Source organism: Lucilia cuprina, chromosome 4 (genome assembly GCF_022045245.1).
Source record: "Lucilia cuprina isolate Lc7/37 chromosome 4, ASM2204524v1, whole genome shotgun sequence".
Taxonomy (NCBI): Eukaryota; Metazoa; Arthropoda; class Insecta; order Diptera; family Calliphoridae; genus Lucilia; species Lucilia cuprina.
Window position 1 is genome coordinate 72,731,759 of NC_060952.1, and position 26,592 is coordinate 72,758,350.

The 26,592-nt window shown below is 28.1% G+C and overlaps 1 protein-coding gene across 3 annotated transcripts; it reads left to right on the forward strand.

Moving 5' to 3' along the window:
* Positions 1-3,059: 3,059 nt before the first annotated feature.
* On the forward strand, positions 3,060-25,535 carry LOC111675455 (ichor). 3 transcript variants are annotated; one of them, XM_046948845.1, is made up of 3 exons: positions 3,060-4,175; positions 21,248-21,333; positions 21,494-25,535. In XM_046948845.1, exon 3 carries the CDS (start codon positions 21,575-21,577, stop codon positions 23,252-23,254), a length of 1,680 nt encoding a protein of 559 aa, XP_046804801.1. In that variant the 5' UTR covers positions 3,060-4,175; positions 21,248-21,333; positions 21,494-21,574; the 3' UTR covers positions 23,255-25,535. The 3 variants fall into 3 exon arrangements, with proteins under 3 accessions (XP_046804801.1, XP_046804802.1, XP_046804803.1); XM_046948846.1 differs by having other exon boundaries at positions 3,060-3,570; positions 4,006-4,175; positions 21,248-25,535; XM_046948847.1 differs by having other exon boundaries at positions 3,101-3,115; positions 4,006-4,175; positions 21,248-25,535.
* The last annotated feature ends 1,057 nt before the right edge of the window (positions 25,536-26,592 follow it).

Genomic DNA, 26,592 nt, shown 5'->3' on the forward strand with positions numbered 1-26,592 from the left:
ATATGTATTTATAAAAAATTATTTATTTAATAGATTAAAAAATCGATGCAATTGAGGAAAGCCCATTCAGTGCGGAACAAGAACACATTTTATTTATTAGCTGACCAGAACCTAAGATTCTAGGTTATCTTGATATTTTACTGCAATCCAACCATCAAGAGGATTCGAAGGGTCACCGATTTGGTGACCGCCGCTCATTCAGGTCCTTTGTTATCGAAGTAGTTTACAGCTCGTGAAATGTCACTTCGAGTCGTAAGATACAATAACTTTGACATGACCGTTAAGTGAAGTGCAAGACTACTGCAGATTATAGACTAGATTATAGACTGGACTATAGACTAGACAATACTATTGACTAGACTATAAACTAGACTTTAGACTATAGATTAGACAATAGACTAGACTATAGACTTAACTTTAGGCTAGACTATAAACCTGACTATAGACAGACCAAATCTGGACAAGACAATCAAATCTGGCTTTACTGCGAGACTCATAAAGATAAAGTAAGGCCAGAATTAAGACTTGAATATAGATTAGACTATAGACTAGACTATAGACTAGACTAGACTATAGACTAGACTATAGACTAGACTATAGACTAGACTAGAGTATAGACTGGACTATAGACTAGACTATAGACTAGACTATAGACAAGACTATGGATTAAACTATAGACTAGACTATAGACTATACTATAGACAAGACAATAGAGCTGGTTATAGACTAGATTATAGACCATACTATCAAATCAAATCTGGACTAGACCATCAAATCTGGCTTTACTGTGAGACTCATAAAGGTAAAGTAAGGCCAGACTTATGACTTGACTATAGATAAGACTAAAGACTAGATCATAGACTAGACTAGATTATTGACTAGATTATAGACTGGACTATGGACTAGACAAGACTATTGACTACACTATAAACTAGACTTAAGACAAGACTATAGATCAGAGTATAGACTAAACTATAGACTAGGCTATAGACTGTACTATAGACTAGACCATAGACTAGACCATAGACTAGACTATAGACTAGACCATAGACTAGATTATAGACTAGACTATAGACTAGACTATAGACTAGACTATAGACTAGATTATAGACTAGACTATAGACTAGACTATAGACTAGACTATAGACTAGACTATAGACTAGACTATAGACTAGACTATAGACTAGACTATAGACTATACTATAGACTAGACTAGACTAGACTAGACTATAGACTATACTATAGACTATACTATAGACTAGACTATAGACTAGACTATAGAGTAGACTATAGACTAGACTAGACAAGCATTGAAAATTTAGTTCATTCTTTAGTACTTTTTGATATAAAAATACCTCGGTACCACCACGACACATTCTATATTTCACAAATTCCAAAAATTCCGTTTAAGTAAAAATATATTCTTCTTTTAATTCAATATTATCTCAAAATTTCTATACCCAAATATTTTCCATAAAAAATTTTTAAAATTCTTCTTATCTAATAGCGATAATAAAATGTTTTTCAAACAATTTCTACATGATTTAGTAAAAGCCATTAATTTATAGTCAATCATCTAGTAATACAGTTTATCTTCGAATAATAAAAACAAAAGACTTAAGAAACAAACGCCATCATTAATACAAACAAGTTTGTTTGTCGTTTCTTAAAAATTTTTTCCTCAATATTTTTCAACAAAAACTTCCCAACTATTTACACTCCGAAAAGAAAGAAACACTAGGGGGGTTTGGGAGGAAAATCTACGAACATAAAACTAAAATAAGGCAAAATACAAGAAAAAAATAAATCTATGCCACATTGATCACGTCTTAAAATACAATGCAACATATTGCAGACGTTGTAATAAACGGCCAAACGAATTCAGCGACAGACAACATATAATTTTTTTTTAATGAAATAAATACTTATTCTCCTAAAACTAGTGTAAGAGTATGAGTGCGACTGTATTAAATGAGCTAACTTAATGAAAGATCAGAGAGAGAGAGAAGAAAATAAAAAGAAGAAGAAAATGCTAAGTGAGGTATCGAAAAAAATCAAAACAAACTTGTCCCTGACTTTGACCAAATTGAAGGTAAAATTTGTGTATATTTTTAACAAAAACTTAAAGCAACAAGTTGCTGAAACATGTTGCTGAAACACAGAGAGCGTAAAACAGAGGCTTGTTATGATTTTAAACATTAAGCATATGTATATGTATATATGGGTGTGTGAGTGTGTGTTTGACTGTTTTTAATGACTGGTTTTCAAATTCTTCATTTAACCATTCTTGAGCAGCAGAGAGCAGCTTATGTATATTACGGTCTTGCTAAAGTTGTATGGCTTTCCGTTATACAGTAAGTAAGTTGTTGGTTTGAATGTATGAATGTATGTTGTTGGTTTGTTTATTTGTTAGTGGGTTCGTTCCATTCGTTAGTTGGTTCGTTGGTTGTTTTGGTTGCTAGTGGCAGGCAACAGCAAGCAGCAGCATCGTTTGAATTTCTTTTTCATAACCGAGCGCCTGCGCACAGTTGGCTTTCTACCGTTGGCGTATACGGATTTGTAAAATTTTCAAACGCGTCGCTAATGAACACAGAAACGAAAAATAAGCAAAAAAAAACCAAAAGAAAATTTACAATAACAACAACAACTACTATTACAAAAATTATGCGTATAATATTTCAAAACCCACAAAGAAAAATTTATATACTCGAAAAATTCACTCAATATAATAACGGTTTAATTTTCAAAATTGAGAAATAAGAAAAAATATTAAAATAAAAGTGGAACACATATAATAAAAATTAAGAAAATTTAAGTTTTTTAAATTATAAAGAAAAAGTACTTAAAAAAATAAACATAAAAATTTCAGAAATATAAATTGAAAATAATAAAAAGTGTAAACAAGTGCAATTTAAAATAACAACAAAACACACAAAAATTTGTTTAAGAAAATTAAATAAAAAAAAGGAAATACAAAAGTTGCAATATTATTTTGAAAAAAAGGAATACTTTTTCAATATATAATCTATATATTTTTTAAAAAAAATACAAAACAAAACCAAGACCTATAAAAAAAATCAAATCATTTAAACAAAAACCAAAAAAAAAAACTGTTGTAAATATTTTCATTCAACAAAAAAACAAACCAAATTACCAAAACATTAATTATTTTTAAATTTATTAACCATCTTACACCCTCAATCCAACATAAACAAACCCAACACCTACTTGGAACCCTAAATGAAATACAACAAAAATATAAACAAAAAAACAAATTGAAAATTTATTTCTAATAAATAATGTTTTGTAAATAAATAAAAATCTCATCTTTTTATCTTCCAAAAACAAACAATTTGGCTTTAAATCAAAATTTATAAACAATTTCCTAAACTCCTTCACTGTTTATCCCACTTTCTCATAAATAAACTGTCGTTCAAAACAACAACAAAAACAATCATTTATATTTTATTAATATTTTTATGATTTTGTTTTGTTTTTTTAATAATAATCTTAAATAATTAACTCCCCAAAATATAAACTATTTTTATGTGTGTGTGTGTGCTATTTTTTGTGAGTACCTTCCCTGGCTTTTATAAAGAAAAAAATAAAATCCAAAAAATCTTATACATTTCTTAAACATTTTTTGCCTGCATGCTTTTGTTTTACTAACATTTTTTATTTGGTGTAAATATTGGTTTGTAGTCTAATTAATTTGCTAGCTTTAAGTTTGCTTTATACATATTTTCTTCTCCTCTTATTCTTCTTCTTCACCTTTAGTTTAGTTTTTCCTCTATTTCCTTTTGTTTTAAGCTTAAACATTTATGGAAGTGTTTTTTTTTTATTTTTTCTCATATCATTTTAATTACTACATGCAAACAAAAACAAACAAAAAAAACTTTTGCAAAAAACATAACTATAAACTACATACATATTTTGTAACTGTATACAAATATAAACTATATAAACCCCAAATCCCTCCTACCAAATAATCGAACTGTGCTAAAGGATTAAATACACTCGAAAAAAAACAACAATAACAAACTTAAACCCTAAACAAATCAACTTTACAACGGATTACAACTTTTGGATTACTTTTGATTTATCACTATAACTACACAGCTTTAAAATGGATTACCTATATCAATGATGTTTAACATTGTTTTAACAAATAAAGTGTAAGTATTAACAAAAAAAATAGTTTAAATTAAAAAAAAAATACTTTATAGAGAGGAAAAAATATACACGCCTGTTACCAAATTGACACCAATACTATTTCAATAACATCCGTTGTCAAAGTATAAACATGCGTACGACAACACTTTGAAAAGTTGTCATTATATAGTGTTATCGTACGTTAGGCTTAATTTAGGCTCTGTGTGTGGCAAGAAAGCTTTGCAGCTTTAAAAGAAATACACCTAATGTGTTAAGCTTTCTAGTCTTAGAATTTCTTTACTTTTTTATATTTAGCAGAATAAATTGCCAATTTAAAACATAAACTAAGCTAAGTCTATAGATTCTCTTAGCTTTATGTTGCAAATGAAAGCGTTCGAGTTTCTAAAAAAATAATAATTTTTTTCTTGAATTATTAATTGAATAATTATTCATAAAAAGCTTATTTAAGCTTAAAATAATCGTTTACCCAAATGTCTTTAAAATATTTATTGAACAAAGTAAATTGTCCATAAAATGTAAACAAAGCTTTTTTAAGCTTAAAGTTATCTTTTAACTAAAATTGATATATATGTTTACAAAGTTATATTTGCTAAAAAAAGCTTCATTCAAACATATATTGTATACCAATGTTTTGTAAATACATAATAACTTTCCTATAAATAAATCAGGAAAGCTTTGCAGCTCAAGGAATAAACTGCAATGTTCGTTTGGTCTCAGAATTACCTTTGTTTAGGCAGTACAAATTGGCAAATTTAGCTAACTTTATCTCGCTATTAATTGAGTTGTAAATGAAAGCTTTGTTGCTTGCAATAAATATTTTAGAAAAAGCTTTATAAAGCTTGAAGTTTAATTGTACCCAAATTTCTAAAATAAAAACCAAAAAAAAAAAAAAACAGAAAAATAATATCAAAAGATTTTATGATTTAAAATTCTATAAAAACATGAAACAAACGTCTTGTATAAGAGTATCTGATGAATATCCAAGTATAGTATCTCGAAAAGAAAATCTAAGATAGGTATCTTAAGATATTAAATAAGATTTATTATTTTACTAATATTGATATTGATCTTTATTGATAATGATCTTTGAAAGTTTTTATTTAGTATAACGGTTACTAACATTTGATATTTAAACGATTTAGATGTATATTTGAGCATTTCAGTGTAAAAATCATCTTCTCACTTTAATCCGTTTGTCTATTCCTATGATGGACAGCATCCTCAGCAAAAAAGAAAGAAAAGATTGTAGTAGAACGGACATTTTTTATGCGATTACAAATTATTACTTATAAATCACTTCCACTGAAGTAATTTTTATATTAGATGGCGATTTTATGGGAGCTTTTTTAAATAACATATAAATCGAATGAAATAGTTTTGAAAAGCTATGTGTGATAATTACAAACATTATTCTAACATAATTTTTTCTATAATATTTCAAAAATACATGTAATTCTTATTTCATTTTAAATTTTCCAAAAAATTTCGAAAAAAGATAATATTTATAAAGTAGATTTTTTTCGCGAATATTCCACGAATTTGTTTTTTTATTGTTCTTCACAGCAGCATACAGAATTCGAAGATTTAAAATGAGATTAGTTAAAAAAATCTCATTGAATAAATGTAATTCTAATTAATCGAGAATATGACTAGAACTTGTTTTCATATTGTTTATAATAACAGTAAACTTTTAGGAATTTCTGTAATTTTAAAACGGGGTAAGTTAACATTTATCAGGTGAATTAATTAATATTACGCGAATAAATAAGAAAAGTAAAAAATTTATATTTTGAATTTAATTTATTACGTTTCTGTATAAGTTCATCTAAATGCCAACGAATATGTTCTTTCTTCTTTTATATTAAAAACAACATATTATAAAACAAGGAGAAAAACATTAGGGATAAAGGTAATCAATAAGAAATCAATTTCATTATATGAAATTAAAAAAATTGAAAATATTACATGAATACTTCGCCAATAATCCAAGAATTTGTTTTCGTATATGCAATTTTATTTCATAGACATTGTAAATAAAATAATTTATATTTTATCAGACTCAAATTAAAAAAACCTCAAAATTTTCGAGAATATTCCACGAATTTATTTTCTTATTATTTAAAATATATACATTTGTTATTTTTTATTTTAATTTCTTCATATATTATAAACAAAAGTTATTTATCTTTAATTAGGTTATAATTTTATTCCAGAATATTCAAAAATTTAATCACTTATAGTTTCAATTACTACAGCAAAAATATGTGAAAAGTATATAACAATTTTATTTGCATAAAGCAAAATTTACTTAAATTTACATAATTTATAAATAGTTTAAATGTTTCCAAATTTAATAGATATTTGTCAAAAATATGTTACCTCCGAAAATTTAATTAATTTACATATGAACATACCCCCCAAAAAAAAATCATTATACAAAATAACCAAAAACTCACTGAATATATTTAATTTGATTCTAATTATAATCATAACATAACAGCTTTTCTAGCCTAGATAACATAAAAATTCATATTATTAACATTATTATAGTTATGAAAAAAAAAACAACAAACTACAAACATTAAAAACCATTAAAAAAACAAAAACAACTGTATTTAATTGGTTTTTAAAATTTTCTTAAGAAATTGTTAAATAAACAAAAAGAAGCTACAAAAAGAATAAACTTAAAATTTTAATCTCTACTTCCTTAGCCGAAAATAAAATAAGAAAACAAAGATCTCTTTTTTCGGAAAAGAACCGTTAGAGCCAAGATGACGTAAATTTTACGTCAAGTCATGAAATTCAAAAATTTTTTACAAAAAAGTGACTCAAATAAAAATTGTGAAAAAAGAATAAAACAAAAACTCATCATCCATGTTTAACACATGGCAACAGCAGTAAGAATCAAAATCTGAATTAAAAGAGACAAACTAAAAAATAATTATTGCTATGACAAAAAAATATTAACAACAACTATTTAAGACAAAATCTATTAACAATAGTTGATAAAAAAAGATGTTTAAATAGTGATTATTTAAATATCACTTTTAAAAGGTAATTAAACACTACAGTGGGCTTTTGTAAAGAAGAAAATGTAAGAAATAAAATTTGAATTAAATATTTAACTTTAGTTGAAGAAAAAAAGCTTTTGAAACTACAAAAAACTTGTCAAAACATACATACTCAAACAAAGCTTTCTTATAAGCAAAACAGAAAAACTTTACAGCTTTGGAATTTGAAGCTTAAAGTTCTACACAAAAGATCTTAAACGGGATCGCAGTACTGTGTCTATTCTAAACGTTTAACTATATTTCCTTAATAATAATTGTTTACAAATTTAGCATAAAACATTGCCAATAAGCTTTATAAATGAAAGATTTTGTAAAGATAACTTTTATCTTTAAAAAAAACGTTCTAGAATATTGTTTTTAAGTTTAATAATTACATTAAAAATGTATAAATTCTTAAGCTTTTCAAAGACATATTTGGAAAAAACTTATTAAAATCTAAACGAATACAATTTAAGGCTTTATATAACAGTATAAAGTTAAGCTTTCAAATAAAGCTTTTTCAATTCATGTAAAATTACAAACAATAACTAAACTAACTAAATTAAACGATATACTTTTAAATATTAAAATAAGCTTTTAACTATTTATTAAAAATAGATCACAATATAATCTCTTCAATGAAAAATAAGATAATTTAAGAATATCTTTAAAAATAATAAGTTGAACTTTCAAAAAAAGCTTTTTAAAATCATTGTAAAATTAAGCATAGTAAACTTAACAAAAATAATTAAAGAAATTGTTGAAATATATTAAATTAAGCTTTCAAAAGAGCTTTTTAATATTAATTAAAAACTAAGCACATTATAATGTCTCTAAAAACGAAGTAAATAGTTAAACGAACAAAAAAGCTTTTTAAAATTAATGTTAAATTAATATTATTAAGAATTAAGCTTTAAAAATACTTTTTAAACTTAATAAAATACATATATAGAGCATTATCACGCCCTTAAGGAAATTTAAGCTTTCAAAACAGCTTTTTAAAATCAATGTTATATTAAGCACATTAAAGCTCTCTTTAATTAAAAACTGAAATATTTAAGCTTTAAAAAGTCTTTGTAATATTAAGCACGTTAAAGTGCCCTTTTAAACATAATTAACTGGGATATTAAAGCTTCATTTAAAGCTCATTAAAGCTCCCTTTTAAACGGATTGAAAAACTAAGATAAATTTTGCAGATTATAGCGAACTTTTAAACGTGCTGAAAACTGAAATATTTAAGCTTTCACAAAAAGCTTTTTAAAATCATTAAAGTTCACTTTTAAACATACTGCAATAAATGATATTTTATCTTAAAAAAAGCTTAAAGCGAAGTTGGGAAATATATTTCTTCACTTTTGCCCTACACTGTTCATTTTAAAGAAACTATTTTTAATAACATCACCTTTTTTTTTGCTTCCATTAAATCGCCTTAAATCTCATGTACGATAAAAGACAACAAAAAATACTATTAAATTTATGAATACAAATCACATAAACATTTAAATTTATGTCGAACATCATCCTCCAATCCCTCCTCAAAGCTAAAATCAAATAAATTACAAATAATTTTTTTTTAGCAGACAAACCGTATGCATGTTCATCACTATTTATTTATTTTATATAAATTAAACAAATCAAAACAGTTTTTTTCTAGTTTTTTTTTTCTGTTTTCTGCCTTTTTTTGGTTTCAGCCAAAAAGTTCGCTGACCCAACGTCGTATATTAGTATTAAAGCTTTGAGATAGACATAGACGACGTAGACGCTGCTTTTATTTTAAAACACACATCCAAACTGTGTGTATCGAAAAAAAACACAAAAATTATAAATTTAAACATGCCAAATTATGCGCACAAAAAGCAGAGGAGAACGAGCCATGGGATACATTTACTTGTAGTATCTATTTCAAATGTTTTATAGTATAAGTGAGTAGATGTTTTTCATAGACAAAGACTACGAAGTGTTTCAAACATCAAAGTTTAATATTAAAACTTTTGTTTTGGGAAAATGTGTAAATTATGGTTATAAAAATCTATAAATTAAAGTATTAAAAGAAATTAGAGAAAAAAACTTTATAACGTTTCTTTTAATTAAGGAAATGTAGAACCAATAATAGGTTAGTTCATTCCTATTAGCAGAGTTATTAGCTTAATATAGGTGCTATTTAGAAATAAGACTTAAATTCCATATTCTTAAAAAAATTGTATATAATCTAAAAGACCGAAACCATATATGTAGAATATCTATAGGTTGAAGGAGTTTTGAGTTTAATGACAAGAGATGAAGACGATATGTTGTGGTAAAGCGAATTGGAAAACAATCGAACAGACCTGAGGTATAAAAAGACGCTTAAAATATTCATATTATTTTGTTTATATCAAATATGTATTTGCAATTCTAAAAAAATTCGAGAATATTCCTGGAGCTTAAATAGCCATTACATAATAGCTTTCAAAAATTTGCATACTTTTAGACTGTTTCTATTTCAATTGAACTAAATACTTAACAGCCTAAAAATATACAATTTTTGAAAACCGTACAATAGTTCCAAGAATATTCTTACAATATTTTCCAATTAACTTATTGTGGAAAAGCAACTGTTCTGTTCTCTTTTCTCTGGTGATGTTACATTCAATTCAAATTTTAGAAACAATATTTCTAATTAGAAATTCATTTAAAAAGTTTTCATACACTTCAGTTAGAATCAGTTTCCTTAAGTGTTATGAAAGTAAGGAACATTGTAATAAAACGAAATAGATTTTTAAGTGACAATCGAACTCAAAAGAGATATATGTATCTTCAAGGGGGCACTATGCTAGTTCTATCAGACTGATTCCATATAGAAATCATGATCAGCTTCATATCATACACATTAATCGGATGTAGTTTTCTTAAGACATATCAAAGTTAGAACCCTTGTAATAAAACGGGAATTGAGGGACATATGCATCTTCTAAAGAGTGTTATACTAGTTCTGTTAGCCTGATTCCAAATAGACACCATGGTTCATTACAATGGTCGTAAGTCTTTGAAAAACATTTCTAAATAAAAACATTTCTAAATAAAGTGGGTCTTAGTTCTTAGTTCTTAGTTTTAAAAACTATTATTTTCTATTTACTTAAAGGAAATCAAGTAGCCACTAATTCCAGAGCTTCCGGAGAAATTTTTGTATATTTCCGTTAAAAAAATAAAAGCTTTTAACTTCCACTTGTGTTTTATTACGAAAAAAAGAAAGCGAAAGATGTTCTAAAAAAATACTTTTTTAAATTCAATTTAATTTTAGACAAATATTTTATAGACTTTGATTCAAAATCTTAACTACAATTGTCAAATTTTTTATAGATTTTACTCTATTAAAACTTAAGTTAGCTTTTTAAAATAAGCTTAAGGCGCGTATTCAGAGAGAAGAATGTAAAATAATATTTGAAATTTTGTATGAAAAACACTAACAAAAACTGAGTAGTTTTTATACAAAATTTAAAAAAATGTTCCCTTTTTTCTTTCTGAATTTGGGCATAAGTTTTTAAATTTTAAACTGAAAGGATCATTGTTGTTGTTGTTTTCTATTTACCAAAACATTAAACTTTAAAGATAACATGAGTTAGAACTCATATAGAACAGAGTATCATTGATGTTGTTGTTATTGTTAGAGATGACTAAACAGTTCCTCCTGTTATTAACAATGACGTTAAAGTTGGTATCCAACCTGAATTATGTCAAAAAGGACCTTTTTATATACGAGAAAAGCATACGGAGAATCCAACAGATATGTCCTTCTATATAGCTTTAGCAGCTTTGAACACACATTTATAGAAACGTTATCAATTACGGTAAAGGTCCCCACAATATAATATATATTCAACCGCTTAGCCAACCTATCTACTTCACTTTGTTTAATGGACTTATGGATACAACTAGTTGAAGTAGCACAGTTATAAGGCCTGGACATTGCTTAGGAACTCCCAACTAGATTTTTATATAGTTTTAGCTTTTACAACAACTAAAACAACAACAATAGTCTTACACGGGTAGTAGATACTGAATCAATCAGAAAATTTTAGTAATTCTTCGAAGTTGTCAAAATCATAAAAACAACAAAATTGTATAGGGCTCACCTTCAGATTTCATTCTTTAATCATAAATCTATTTAGGTCAAAATTAATATTCATTCAATATTCTTTTACAACTTAAACAGTTAACCAAAAAGAAGAAACAGCGAAACCTATTACAAGGTTGAGTTTTTGCTTACAACAGAAGCATCATCATAATTTGCAGCAAAAACCAAGAAAAATACTAAAATTTGCTAAAAACACAAGAAAAAACTTCAAAAAAAACCTTAAAAGTTTTAAAAAATAATAAAAACCGACAAACAATAAACAAAAAACACATAAAACTTGACCAAGACCGAGAATTTTTCAAAGAGGGTTTCCTTTGCAAACAAAGAACAAAATTTGTTTCTTCTAATAACCAAAGACTGGCTGTAGCTTGTGGCAAAAATACTCAAGTCTGGCTGGCCATTATGTTTAGTTGGCGCATTGATGCCACATAATGTTATTGCCAATGCTGCCACTGCTGCTGTAAATGCAACCAACACATTGCTACATTGAGGTCACCATATGAAGGCTAATGTTGTTCTGAAGTTTTTTTTCCTCAATGCAGAGGCTGAGGCTAAATAACAAAAGAAAAACAAAACTTTGCACATTAAAAAGAATAGGAAAAATATTAGTAGTTGTATAATAAAAGAAAAATACTGCCACATAAAATGAAAAACAAGAAAAAAAAACTAATGCAAGTGATCGCACGTGCCACTTGTGCGGACCAAGCAATACCAGGCGGCAGCAGTAAACAGACAAAAAAAAAGCTTATTGCCACAAATGGCAATGAAAAATGAAATAAAAAAAGCAAAACCAAAAAAAAAACTTGGTCATCAATTTGTTGCAACCAACAGCAACATTAATTTTTCTGGTTGTTGCTGTTTAGTATGTGTTTTTTCTATTCTTCTAACTATTCAGCCACCAACAATCAACCAAGTATTCCTCCAAACGACCAGCTGTTAATGTTTTTTTATTGCTTCTTGTTTTACGTTTTCCAGCCAAATGTGGTTTAAAGATTTGAAATTAAATATAAAAAATATATAAAAATAAAAGCAATACAAACACTCCGTGGAACATTAACATTAAAAATTGTTCTCCACTCTATGCAATCTTCTTTCGATGCCATTCATATCTTTGAAACACGTACATCTTAAATTCGTGGTATTTTATATCCGTAGTTTGATGTTGTTGCTTTTTTGCTGCTGCTGTTACTACTTTTATTTAGTACTATTTTATTTTCTAAACTCAGCATCAGATCTGTACCTTAATACTGAAAGGCTGTGGTCAACTTAATGTGGCATTTCTGCATAAAATGTTTATATTTTGAAATATATATTCTCTGAATAATAATTATGGCAGTATGCTCCTTATAGGGATATAGTCTAGTCTATAGTCTAGACTATAGACTTGACTATAGACTAGACTATAGACTAGACTATAGACTAGACTATAGACTAGACTATAGACTAGACTATAGACTAGACTATAGACTAGACTATAGACTAGACTATAGACTAGACTATAGACTAGACTATAGACTAGACTATAGACTAGACTATAGACTAGACTATAGACTAGACTATAGACTAGACTATAGACTAGACTATAGACTAGACTATAGACTAGACTATAGACTAGACTATAGACTAGACTATAGACTAGACTATAGAGTAGACTGTAGACTAGACTATAAGCTACACTGTAGACTAGACTATAGGCTAGACAATAGACTAGACCTTAGACTAGACTATAGACTATACTATATACTAGACTATAGACTAGGTCATAGACAATACTATAGACTAAACCATGTAGTGGACTATAGACTAGTCTATAAAGTAGATTATAGACTAGATTATGGACTAGACTATAGACTGTTTAAATATTAGTTTATATTGGTTTTGAGTATTAACAAATTTTACCTATCCCCACTTCTGTGGCCTCTCACTGTTTAACTTCTGAACGTACTGTTGTATATGACAATTTGTTAAATCTCTTGTTAAATACGTTATTTTCAGTCTTCTTTATGTTTATTACTTTTAAGATTATTATTCTCGCTTTGCAAGATCTACAAGATCTTTCTTTAAAGATTAATGTTAAAAAGTAATAAATGAATTTCTTTTTAATAATGATAAATCTCTAATAAATGTTGTTACATTTCGTTATTTTTTTTATAGTTTCAAAACTCTTACTAAACTCTTTTTTTTAACTATTTTCCGTTTACTATATTGCGGCTGATATTGATCTGTTTTGGAATTTTTATTTGTATTTTATATGGTTTATTTGTTTGACGTGTGCCAGCAGCGTCAGCAGCCGCCACTAGTGTTGACATGTAATTTTACATGAGTTTTTGTGGTATTTAAGAAGATCTTTTCCTAGATAGAGATTGGTTAGGAAGAGTCGAGATGAAACGCGTAAATGTGGTGTAATTGTAATGGTACTGCATGTGTGTTAATGACGACAATTTTTGAGAAAATTTTTTTTAAAAAGTTATATATTGCGGGACAGGAAATCTTTAAAAACCTACTTCTGAAAGTTAAAAAAAAAAAATAATTGGTTAGTTAGTAGGTTAGTTAGTTATTTAGTTAGTTAGTTAGTTAGTTAGTTAGTTAGTTAGTTAGTTAGTTAGTTAGTTAGTTAGTTAGTTAGTTAGTTAGTTAGTTAGTTAGTTAGTTAATTAGTTAGTTAGTCAGTTAGTTATAGTATATTCTATATTCTAGTCTACTTTCTAGTCTATTTTCTTCTCAATAGTCTAGTCTATTGTCTATTCTATAGTCAAGCCTATAGTCTATAGTCTAGTCTATAGTCTAATCAATAGTCAAGCCTATAGTCTATAGTCTAGTCTATAGTCTAGCATATAGTCTAGTCTATAGTCTAGCCTATAGTCTAGTCTATAGTCTAGTCTATAGTCTAGTCTATAGTGTAGTCTATAGTCTAATCTATAGTCTAGTCTATAGTCTAGTCTAGTCTACAGTCTAGTCTACAGTCTAATCTATAGTCCAGTCTATAGTCTAGTCTGTAGTCTAGTCTGTAGTCTAGTCTGTAGTCTAGTCTATAGTCTAGTCTATAGTCTAGTCTATAGTCTAGTCTATAGTCTAGTCTATAGTCTAGTCTATAGTCTAGTCTATAGTCTAGTCTATAGTCTAGTCTATAGTCTAGTCTATAGTCTAGTCTATAGTCTAGTCTATAGTCTAGTCTATAGTCTAGTCTATAGTCTAGTCTATAGTCTAGTCTATAGTCTAGTCTATAGTCTAGTCTATAGTCTAGTCTATAGTCTAGTCTATAGTCTAGTCTATAGTCTAGTCTATAGTCTCTTCTATAGTCTAGTCTATAGTCTAGTCTATAGTCTAGTTTATAGTCTAGTCTATAGTCTAGTCTATAGTCTAGTCTATAGTCTAGTCTATAGTCTAGTCTATACTCTTTTCTTTTTTAAATAGTAAAGTCTAAATAATACTTTACACTTAAGTCTATAGTCTAGTTTTGTATTTTGTAGTATATAAATAGTCTAGACCCTTTTTAGTGTCTGAGGTGGTTGTTCACTCTTTGCCATATCAAGGAGTTCATATTAATTTCGTTTCAGTTTAATTATATAGCTTGTCATTAAACAATTTGATTTCAACCGATATAATTGAAATTGATCGAATTATTTCAGAAAAATTAAAAATGAAATAAATAAAACAACAAAGCCCTAAAAATCTATAACCATAAAAAATACAAAACTTATAATCATCATAAAAATTTACATTATTTTATATATTCATGGTTTAGCAAACCTAGCTACTTTTATTAGAGCATTTAAAAAAAGTTATTACTGTAAAAATTTTACAAAAAAAAAAAAAAAAAAAAAAAAAAAAAAAAAAAAAAAACAATAAACTTCTAACACCTTCAAAACCATAAAATATGAAAATATAAAAAACATTGAACTTGATATTCATTCAGAGTAATAAAAAGTTCAAACAATCAAACAATTTTTTACAACCTCTAACATTGGTTCAAGCATAAATTTAACTGTTACCAAAAACCGAAAAAAATAAAAACACCGTTAAATTCACACTAACAAAAACTTTACAACAAAGCTAACAAAAACAAATTGTTAACACTTCCCCTACAAAATTTAACAATAAAAAAATAACAATTGTTCTGTAAAAAAAATTCCCCCACCCAAAAAAACTATTAGAGAATAATGCTATAGAAATATTTTGAATAAACATAAAAAATTTAATTTATGACAATTGACTACAAAAAATGAATAATAGTAGACAACAACACTAAATATAATGGCAAAAAACGCCTACAAAACACCCATAAAATATGAAAAAAAACAACGAAACAGGCCAACAAATAATATAAAATTGTTTAAAATAAACAATGGCAATTCCAACAAACAATAAAGTTGATTTAAACTGAATTATCTTAAACCCTATCTTAGTCCTATGTGGCCTTACTAATTAGACAATAATTACATTATACTTAAATTATAAGATCATATTTAACATTACGAAATGCACATTTAGCTTTTAAACCCTTAAATCATATTCTTAACTTTTCTTTATCTAAAATATTTATACCAAAACCGGCATTAATTTATAAAAACAAAAATTTATTTTATTTCTGTTGCCACAAAAAAAGCTTGTTAACTTATTTGTTTGAAAAACCATCTTCTCAGTATAAAAATGTCATCCATCTCTCACTCTCATTTCTTTTTATACATCTACAAAAACTTGCTCTGTTAACAAATCGTTCAGATACTTTTCTCTCAATTTAATTCTCTTCACTCTTTTCAACAAAAAATACTCGTTTTTATTATTTTTCATTTCTTTTCGTTAGTTATTATTGTTGTTTTTCACGAAGATCACGGAAGTATGTCAGCAGGTCTTTTCGTATAACGGTACATTTGTTATGTAGTAGTAGGAAAAATATTGTTGTTATTGTTTTTGTTATTGCCTCTCTATACGTGGTAATATCTGAAAATGATCATTATTGGTATTGGGTAGTTGTAGTTGGTAGCAGTCATCGTCTTTATCTTTAAACATGCATGCTTTTAATAAGTTTCAAACACGAATGTATTGAAACGAATACGAGTAACGACTACAAACAAAATACGAAATAATAGTAGTATTTTTAAAGAAATGCAGAGAAAGAGTTAAGCTTTTGATAAAAAGGGTTGCCAGTCGTCAGCTAATTATAAGAAATTGAACAAAATTTTAAAATGAAATAGAAATTTCAGTCCGGAATATAGTCTAGTCTATAATAAAGTCTTGTATAAAGTCCAGTTTAAAGTCTAATCTATAGTCTACTTTGAAGTATAGTCTATAGTCTAGTCTATAGTCTTGTTTATAGTCTATAGTCTGTATATAGTTGTATATAGTCCAGTCCAAAGTCTAATCTCTACTCTGAAGTCTAGTCTATAGTCTAGCCGATTGTCTAGTCTATAGTCTAATCTATAGTCTAGTCTATAGTTTAATCTATAGTCTTGTCTATAGTCTACTCTGTAGTCAATTCTATAGTCTAGTCAATAGTCTAGTCTATAGTGTAGTCTATAGTCTAGTCTATAGTCTAGTTTACAGTCTAGTTTACAGTCTAGTTTATAGTCTAGTTTACAGTCTAGTTTACAGTCTAATTTATAGTCTTTTTTATAGTCTAATCTATAGTCTAGTCAGTAGTTTAGTTTATAGTCTAGTCTATAGTCTAATCTATAGTCTAGTCTATAGTCTAATCTATAGTCTAGTCTATAGTCTAGTCTATAGTCTAGTCTATAGTCTAGTCTATAGTCTAGTCTATAGTCTAGTCTATAGTCTAGTCTATAGTCTAGTCTATAGTCTAGTCTATAGTCTAGTCTATAATCTAGTCTATAATCTAGTCTATAGTCTAGTCTATAGGCTGGTTTATAGTCTAGTCTATAGATTAGAGTATAGACTATACTGGTTTATAGTCTAGTCTATACTCTAATCTATAGTCTTATCTATAGTCTAGTCTGTAGTCTATTCTATAGTCTGTTCTATAGTCTAGTCTATTCTATAGTCTATTCTATAGTCTAGTCTATAGTCTAGTCTATAATCAAGTCTATAGTCAAGTCTATGGTATAATCTATAGTATATTATATAGTCCAGTCTATAGACTTTAGTCTCTGAAATAGTCTATTCTACATTTTAGTACATATTTTGTTTACACACATCCTCTTTCGTTGACATTTTAAAAGACTTAAGACTTAAACTTGCTATTAATGTATCTAAACTAAAACAAAGTTTGTAGCTTAAGTCTTTCATTTTAATCTGTATTTAGACAGGAATAACATCTACCAGTAGGTATTTCTTTCAAGTGTGTTAATAAACTTAACAATTAAATAGATTTTATTATAATTTAATACTTTTGAAGCAAAATCTATTTCATTTTATAACACAATGGCAACTCTGAAATCTTTAAAGAATTATAAATATAAGAAACCGGCACCAAAAACTTGGTTTATGATCATTTTTGTTATTGTACCTTATACATACTATTTTTTTCTAAACTTCTTTAATACACATACATGTAAATAAGTTAACTAGTGGGTTGCTAGAGTAATTTTATCAAGCTTGGTTGAACATACAATTATAATGTTGCCTCTATTTTGTGTTAAATACAGAATTTTCTTGCTCGAAATGAGAAGAGAGAACATATATTTTTGACTCTTTTAGGAAAATGTTTAGCAACATGTTTCGTAACGGATAAAGTAAGCTAAATGTTTAGCTTTTTTAGTGCAACATACAAACTTTTCATTATGTTGTCTCTTTTCATTTCTTTTACATTTCTTTTCAGACGCGTTTTTTAACGTTTTCTTATACATATATCGTTTCGTATGACGTCGTTTTGGCTCGTTTGGTTGTTTGTGTGTGTGTGAGTTGTTGTGTCCGCAAACCTGTTGAAAGCGAAATTTATATAGGTTTTCTTTAGTATTATTGCCGTTGTTGTTTTTGTGTCTATAATTGCGGTTATTTTTTTTCTCTATGGTTTTTGGTAACCACAATTCTGTGAGTTTTTTTTCCTTCTTCTACAACTACTTTAACCTGTACAATAGCTTTCTTTCTTGTCTTAGTTTTTGTTGTTATTTTTGTCTTTGTTGTGACTGTCATTTGTTTTTCTACATTTAAGTGCGTGAGTGTTTTTTCTAAATAAGTTTATTTTTTTAATTTTTAATCAAACTCCATAAATAGATTTTTAGTTTTAAGCTTTTTCCAAAAGCCTCAACTACTAACTGTGTTCTGTGTTATTTGATCGATATAAATGTCTATTTAATATTGTATATTGTAAGGTATTAGACAGTTGTGATACCTGTTTAAAACAAAAATCCCATTTTTTAAAATGATCATTGATAAGAATTAAATTTTTTGGGAGTGTAGCTTCAAGATTCCCTTAATGATTTTGTGTTTTTGACTTAAGGTTTTTGTTGTTTTTATTTGGCATTTTGTTAAGCTTTACACCTGTATTTAAGTTAAAGTGTGTGTCTGACTGTCTGTCCCTTTGACTGTCTTTATGACTGCTTTGCTACGGTGTGGCTCTATTATTATGATTCTATTGGTAACCAATCAAACACGACATTTTACAGCAACACCGCTGAGACACCTAAACAACAATAGCAACAACAACAGAAAACCCATAATAAGAATACAAAAACAACAACACAACAATAATAAAAATAATAATTTATATGCTAATTTTTTATGTTCATTTTAAATTCTTCTTCGTTTTTGTATTAAGCAGTTCTTGTTGTTGTTTTTTGTTTATAGATTATTAATGTTTTTGACCTAAATACCGTTTGATTTTTTAAATTTTGTGTATGTATGTGTGAGAGAATAAATGCGTTTTGTATTTGTTGTTATTGTTATGGGAGGAATTATTGATCGGTCATACATTTGATATCATGTGGTGCCTGGTCTGTGTTATATTCTTTATTAATCTTTTTTGGAATTTTTTCTTGTTTAATTTTTTTGATCTTTAATTAAATATTTATTAAACTTAAAAAGCGTTTGTTTTTCTCCTAGATTTGTACCAAGCAACAGGTTTCTTTCACTAATTTTCATGTGCATGACATTAGATTAGACTAGATTATAACCATAAATACTATCAACACCCTAAAATCATAAATATTAGTTTATTTTAAAAACTTTTTAAATAATTTTCGGTTTTTTTTTTTTTTTTTTTTTTGAAAAATGTATTTTTAAATTATTTTTTAAATGTTAAATGGAAAAATGTTTTTAATTTTTTAACGGTTTCATAATTGGCTTAAACTAAAACAGTGTTTCTCTTAAAAATTAGATTTAGCCAAACAAAAAAACCTAATCTTAATACTTGTTTAGGGGAATTAAAATTTGAAAAAATAAGTTTAAACCTAATTTATTAAATATTTTATTTATAAAATTTCCAATAATGTGGAAAATTATTTTATAAAATAGTTTGTTTTCAAAATATTTTTTTTGAATGTTTTTAAATTTTTGTCCCATAAAACCTGTTGCCAAGCTGAAGTTTAAAAAATTGCAAGTACGTGCTTTATGGGTTCAACACTTTTACTCTCACTTTCCTAAACTTAACGGTGGTTTTATTACTTGTTTTTTTTTAGAACCAAATTTTGTTTATTTTCATTGTAAACTAAAGACTTAAGAAACCTACTTGTTAGAAAATATTCTATGAATAAACACTTTCATGTTTCTTAGTCTTTTAACTTGTTTTAACTGTAATAAATGACTTAAAAATACAACATTTATTCATATTAATTCATTATAAAAACAAAAGACTTAAGACACATGTTATCTGCAATTATTATATATTTTCTTATTAGGACCAGGGTTAAGTCTATAATCTAGTCTATAGTCTAATCTATAGTATAGTCTTTAGTCTAGTCTATAGTATAGTCTATAGTCTAGTCTATAGTCTAGTCTATAGTCTAGTCTATAGTCTAGTCTATAGTCTAGTCTTTAGTCTAGTCTATAGCCTAGTCTATAGTCTAGTCTATAGTCTAATCTATAGTCTAGTCTACAGTCTAGTCTATAATCTATTCTATAGTCTAGTCTATAGTCTAGTCTATAGCCTAGTCTATATTCTAGTCTATAGTCTAGTCTAGTCTATAGTGTAGTATATAGTCTAGTCTATAGTCTAGTATATAGTCTAACCTATGATATAGCCTATAGTCAAGCCTAGTCTAGTTTTTAGTCTAGTCTATAGTCCTTTCTTAGTCTAGTCTATAGTCTTTTCTTAATCTAGTCTATAGTCTAGACTATAGTCTAGTCTATAGTCTAGTCTATAATCTAGTCTATATTCTAGTCTATAGTCTAGTCTATAGTCTAGTCTATAGTCTAGTCTATAGTCTAGTCTATAGTCTAGTCTATAGTCCAGTCTATAGTCCAGTCTATAGTCTAGTCTATAGTCCAGTCTATAGTCTAGTCTATAGTCTAGTCTATAGTCTAGTCTATAGTTTAGTCTATAGTCTAGTCTATAGTCAAGTCTATAGTCTAGTCTATAGTCTAGTCTGATGAGAGACCTTGAAATTGATACAGGGTATTAATTGAAAAACTAAAAATTCTTCAATTTGAAATCATTTAAAACTCTTTTCCGTTAAAAACCTAGTTTCATACTTTTGCTTTATTTAGTAAAATAGCACGATTTTGTTTTTGAATTTTAAACAAATAAATTAATTTTAAACAATAGAATATTGTATAAAACAAATATTTCTGAAAGTGAATGTAGATGTTTAGTTTATTAAAAATATTATTTTATTTAGCTGTAAATTTTAAAAATGAAAAACCATCAAAATAATTTCAATATTCGAAATAGATTTCTAATTAGGTTAACATTTCACCAAAACAGCTCATATTTATAAATGATTTATAATCATACTTTAGTTTTGTCTATTTTTTCACAAAAAAAATTCTAATAAAAATTATTTCTGTTTACTTTCAGGTTAAAATGCATTTACGACATTTAAAACGTTTTTTATTTATAAAAACCTGCAATAATATATAAAACTACAAACAACAACAAGAAAAGTGAGCTAAATAAAACCACAACACCCTCCCAACCCACTGGAAAAGTGTAAACACCAACAACTCTTATACCCCCACCCCCCCTCAAAACATAAATCCCTTAAATATTAATTTTCTTCCCTCACATCCAAATAATAAAATTAATATTTTAAACTCTTACCAGCAAACAAAAAAAGCGGTTATTGTTTCTTCTTCAATAAACCGCTAATAAAAACTGTATGAAATAAAAACTTCACCAAATACCATGAAGTTTTGCAGTATGAACGGACCAACAGAATCAGAAGTTGAAAGCCTTTTAATGAGTCCTTGCTGGGGCCCCGCACAGAACGGCAGTCAAGATCAATATTTACTAGACGGCCATAAATTATTATTAGAACATGATCTTGACTCACTGCCCAGTGATACGGAACAGAAGAATTCCCTAGATGTTTTGGATAATTTGTTAATGAACTCTTCATCTTTGAATGCGCTGTCAGATTTGAAGCCTCTGCCACCCTTTACCGGTTATACGGGACATTTATCAATAAATGGCATATCGGGTCATCATTATCATGCCATAGCCCAGAGGCTGCCAGATGAAAGCAATAATAATTATATACAATCGGCGTATCATACGGGAGCGACGACAAATCCATCGTCAACGGGTATATTGGGAACCACAACTATACAGCTGGCCGCCTCCTCAACGGGTAACTCACCGAATGGTGGTGGTGGTGGCAGCGGCGGAGGTGGCATGAGTTTGTCTAGTAGTCATAATTCATCAGCCGATCATAATATTGTTTCCTCCTCCACCTGCCTGCCTGAAAGTGTCTTAAGTTCGGATGCCGATGCCTGCCTAAATGATGTTAAACTCTTTGCCGATAGTCAATTAGATAGTAAGCTTTATTCTTTGGCCGACAGCTGTGTTATGTCCCATCCCTCGAACAATAGTACAACATCTGCGATTTTAAATGGTGGTCAGGATCCCGATTCGGGTGGTGTGAGAATATATGCAGATGCTAAGGACTTAACCGAATATGTGGATATGAACTCCATCGATGATATAGCGGCAATAATTGGCAGTGCAATAGCTGATACTACGGTACCTAATCAAATGGACAAAGATGATGGCAATGATACTCGCGACTCCTGGATCGATTTGGATGCTTGGATTGAGGGCAATTGTATACAGCAGGAGGGTAAATTGGTGGTGTCACAGCAGGATTCCTTAAGTGAGTTTATACTACCACAGTCGCCCGTACATCCCAGTAGTTCTACCCTGCAGAGTCTGCTGACACATGGCTATATGCCCTTGTTGCAAAATCGTCTACAAAACGGTCCACCCTCGGGCAATATTAAGGGTGAAGCGCCTAGTTCTACCTCATTTTGTAATGAATTAACGACGGCGACCTCCACATCGGCCAGCCCACCTGGTTCGGTGGTCTCCACCACAGATAATCTCATGATCAATCCCCGCTATCTTACCAATCCTGCACAATATCAGATTTCCATGAAATCTGAAGGCCTCTGCAGTCCGGACATGATGGGCAATTATCCGCACACGACCACCATTACACCCACCGGCACACCAAAAACCAAAAGATCTAGATCACAGAAGAAATCATCAGCGTCCACATTAGCCTCATCCTCGCTCGGCAATGGCCAACAAAACGGCTCACAGCCCCAACAAATGAACTCCATTACATCACCCTCCTCGGTTAACTTTAATGCCAACGACCTGACGGGTCTTCTGGGTAAGGAGAAGCCTGTGCATCGTTGTAGTATCTGTAATCGGGGCTTTCTCAATAAAAGTAACATTAAGGTACATTTGCGAACGCATACGGGAGAGAAACCGTTTCGTTGTGAAGTGTGTGCTAAAGCCTTTCGACAAAAGGCTCATTTGCTCAAACATCAACAGATACATAAGAGAATTGGGCGTGACTGACATCAGAATCAAGCCTCGGCGAAAATTTCCAATTACCACTCCATACGAATGGATAATGAAGAATTTCGTTTCAAACCGATCATACTACAAAAACCCAAAGTATTCTTACATCCTTAACCCTTCTAAAGAGACCCCCCCTCGCCCAACACATTTGTGTAGTATGCATTTGGTTTGTGCCTAAAACAAACATAAAACTTGTCGAAAATTTTTGCAAATAATTATTAAAATAAAAATTCAATTTTTGTTTTAATACAATTTATTTCCAAATATTTTTCCACTGTGTGTGATTTGGTTTTATTCCCAACGATTCGTTCGTTCCAAGGCGGCTCAAAGTATACCAACATATTGAACGGATGCAGCACTTTAACAAAATAGAAATGTTTTTTTCTTTTCTTTTGTTTTTCATAAAAATAAAATTTATTTTAAATAGATTTTGTTTATTTAGAGAAAAAGAAAAACTTTTCTTATTTTTGTTGTATACATTTTTTTAATATTTTGCTAGAGTTTTTCGCTGCAAGCAAAATTAAACAAAGTGCTCCATACGATCAATTGGGAAATTTGGTTTAATCTTTGATTGCTACAAGTATTGGTTATAAAGCCTGAATAAAACCATTTTACATGCCACATGAATATGATACAAAGAAAACAAATATCAATTGTTATTCGTTGTTGTTGATTGCTTTTGATCTCTTAGTTATTCTTAGAAATATTAGACAATTTAGTTTTTTTAAGAATATTTTTTTAGCAAAATTTCATTTAAGTTTAGTAAAACATTTAGGTAGAACAAGCGCTAGTTTACTTAAAAGAGTAGGAGTCAAATAGCTTCCAGGTTCTTCATCTAACTCCTACCCTCTCTCCCTCTCTCTTGGAGCAATAACATTTTACTATGTAATACTTTTTTGTTGATCAAAAAACAATGTTTAAAAAGAGATATCTAAGCCCGTGACACTATCTTGAAGAGAATTTTGCTATGGTGAGGATATTTCAGATGTACCTCAATATTTTATCCCTTCATCAAGATCAAGAAAAAAGTGAGATAGATTCAGTTGGTTCTCCCAATTAACATTTAATTTACCCTTCAAGCCAGCTATCGATTAAGAGCTCACTCATTAACTGTTATACTCACTTGCTTAGACTCTTACACGTATAAAAAAGCAATAAAAGCTTATTTAGCTATATTTGCTTTAAACTCCCCAACTCCCAATTCAGCAAGCTGAATGAGTTCAACATGAATGAGTCTATCGGCCAACTACTCTCTTGTTTGCTGTTATGCTCTCAACAAAACCAATGTGAAAGCTTATTTAACAATCTCTGCCGATAGCAGATTTAAACTCCCAAAAGTGATGAGAGCTGAATACAACATTTTAAACCAGACATCTGCAAAGAGTTTCTTTATGAACTCTGTGATCGTGTTTGCTTGTTTTCAAACATAGATGGGTCAGCAATTGGAAGCAAGAAAGAAGATTTAAATAAAACCCATTTAAAAATTTATTTAATACTCTATGCCGATAGCTGATTTAAACTATTTTAAACTAGGCGACAGCAAACTTTAACAAAGCCTATCTAAAAACTCATTTTATACTCTATTTTAAAACAAGGCATAAGCAAAGGATTCATTTATGAACGATGGGGGTGTGATTGTTTTCATAAATGGAAGAGAATGCGTGCAAATGAGAGTTAACAAGAGCTTTTTTTATAAAGTCTCTATTTTCATATATTGATGACTCTTACTCTTTGTACTCGTACTCTTTGCCGATAGCAGCTTTAAACAAACTTTGTGATATTTTGTTAAGTCTAGCAATAACATGATTTTTTTCTTGAGAAACTATTTACTCGAAACTTTTTCAATAAATTCAATTAATAACTACTTTTTAAGACAAATTATTGTCCAATTCTACTCCTTTAAAGAAAGGTAGTAAACATTTTTAACATTTTAGTATCAAAACAGTTCCATATTATTGAAATTAGAAATTATTAACCTCAAAACTAGATAAAATTCAGAAACATATGTAAACCACACACTCAATAAACTAGAATTCCAAAGAGAGCACAAGCAATGTAAGAACAACGGAGCGTCCAATTGTCTTTTTGCAACTGTTGTTCCGTTTTGATGCAACTCTGTGAGTCTCTATCGAAATGGTAAAAAAAGCACACACTCACACACAATACAACTCAATGGCAACTCTAAGAAAACAAATACACTGTAAAAAATTTCAATAAAATAAAAAACACTCTCAAGTATGCCTAAGTAAATTTTTTGTAAATTAAATAAAAAAAAAACGAAAACAAAACTTAAAATGCGTAGAAAAGTACCTCAAATATTAATAAAATAAAGAAAACAACAAAAAATTGTTTATTGTCAAATTAATTATAATTTATAAAAATTAAATTTTAAAATAATTTTTAATACTTATAATTTACTTATTTAAAACTATGTACAAATAATATTGAAAAAGGTTTTGGCAACAGTTTTTCTTAATTACAATTTAAATAACATTATCATTATTATTAATTTTTTAATTAAAAATTATAAAAAAATACCTTAATTGTTATTTTATTTTAATTTATTGTAAGTTTATTATTTTTTTGTTTAAAATGTTTTAATTATTTATAAAAAAAGAAAATAAATCAAACAGGTTAATATATAAAATACAAAATTTTCTTAAAATAAATTTTGTTTTTCTAAATAATGTTTTATTTTTTTAATAAATATTTCTTTTATAAATAATTTAATTTTATGTATTTATTTGTTTAACTTTAAGTTATTTTTATTTTAAATTAATAACTAAAAAATAAATAGTTTAACTGCTAAATTTTGCAACAGTTTTTTCTATTTTATTTTCTTTTAGTGTAAAACTTCATTTGTAATTTAATTATTGTGCAATTATTTATGTAAAATTATCTTTTCTATTTATTCTATTACTCTTTTTTATTTCCTCTGCAATTCGTTGTCTTTTCAAAAACCTAATTTGTGTAAATATTTATTTTTAAAAATTAAAACAAAAACATTTTTTATTTTTTAAGTTAAATTGTTCGTATATTTTTACAAAGAAATTATTAAAAAATGAATCTTAATAAAAAAATTGTTTATAATTTTATTTCTTAAAGAAAGTTTAAAAAAATATATATGTTGAATTGTTTTTTTAATGAAGCGAAGTCCAAGTTTTTACAATAATTTTTTTTTCAAATCTCACTCACTTTTTTTTGGACCGATTTTGCAGACTTTAAATAGTCAACCTCAAAACGTTTCTGATAAAATTATTCCTGATTTACATCCCATTTTAACACGGAAGACCAAAATCGCCAAAACCAAATTGTGTTTGAAGACCAAGAATTTA

Bases quoted from the DNA above. Each gene is read 5' to 3' on its own strand.
- LOC111675455 (XM_046948845.1), top strand. From the start codon at position 21,575: ATGAAGTTTTGCAGTATGAACGGACCAACAGAATCAGAAGTTGAAAGC.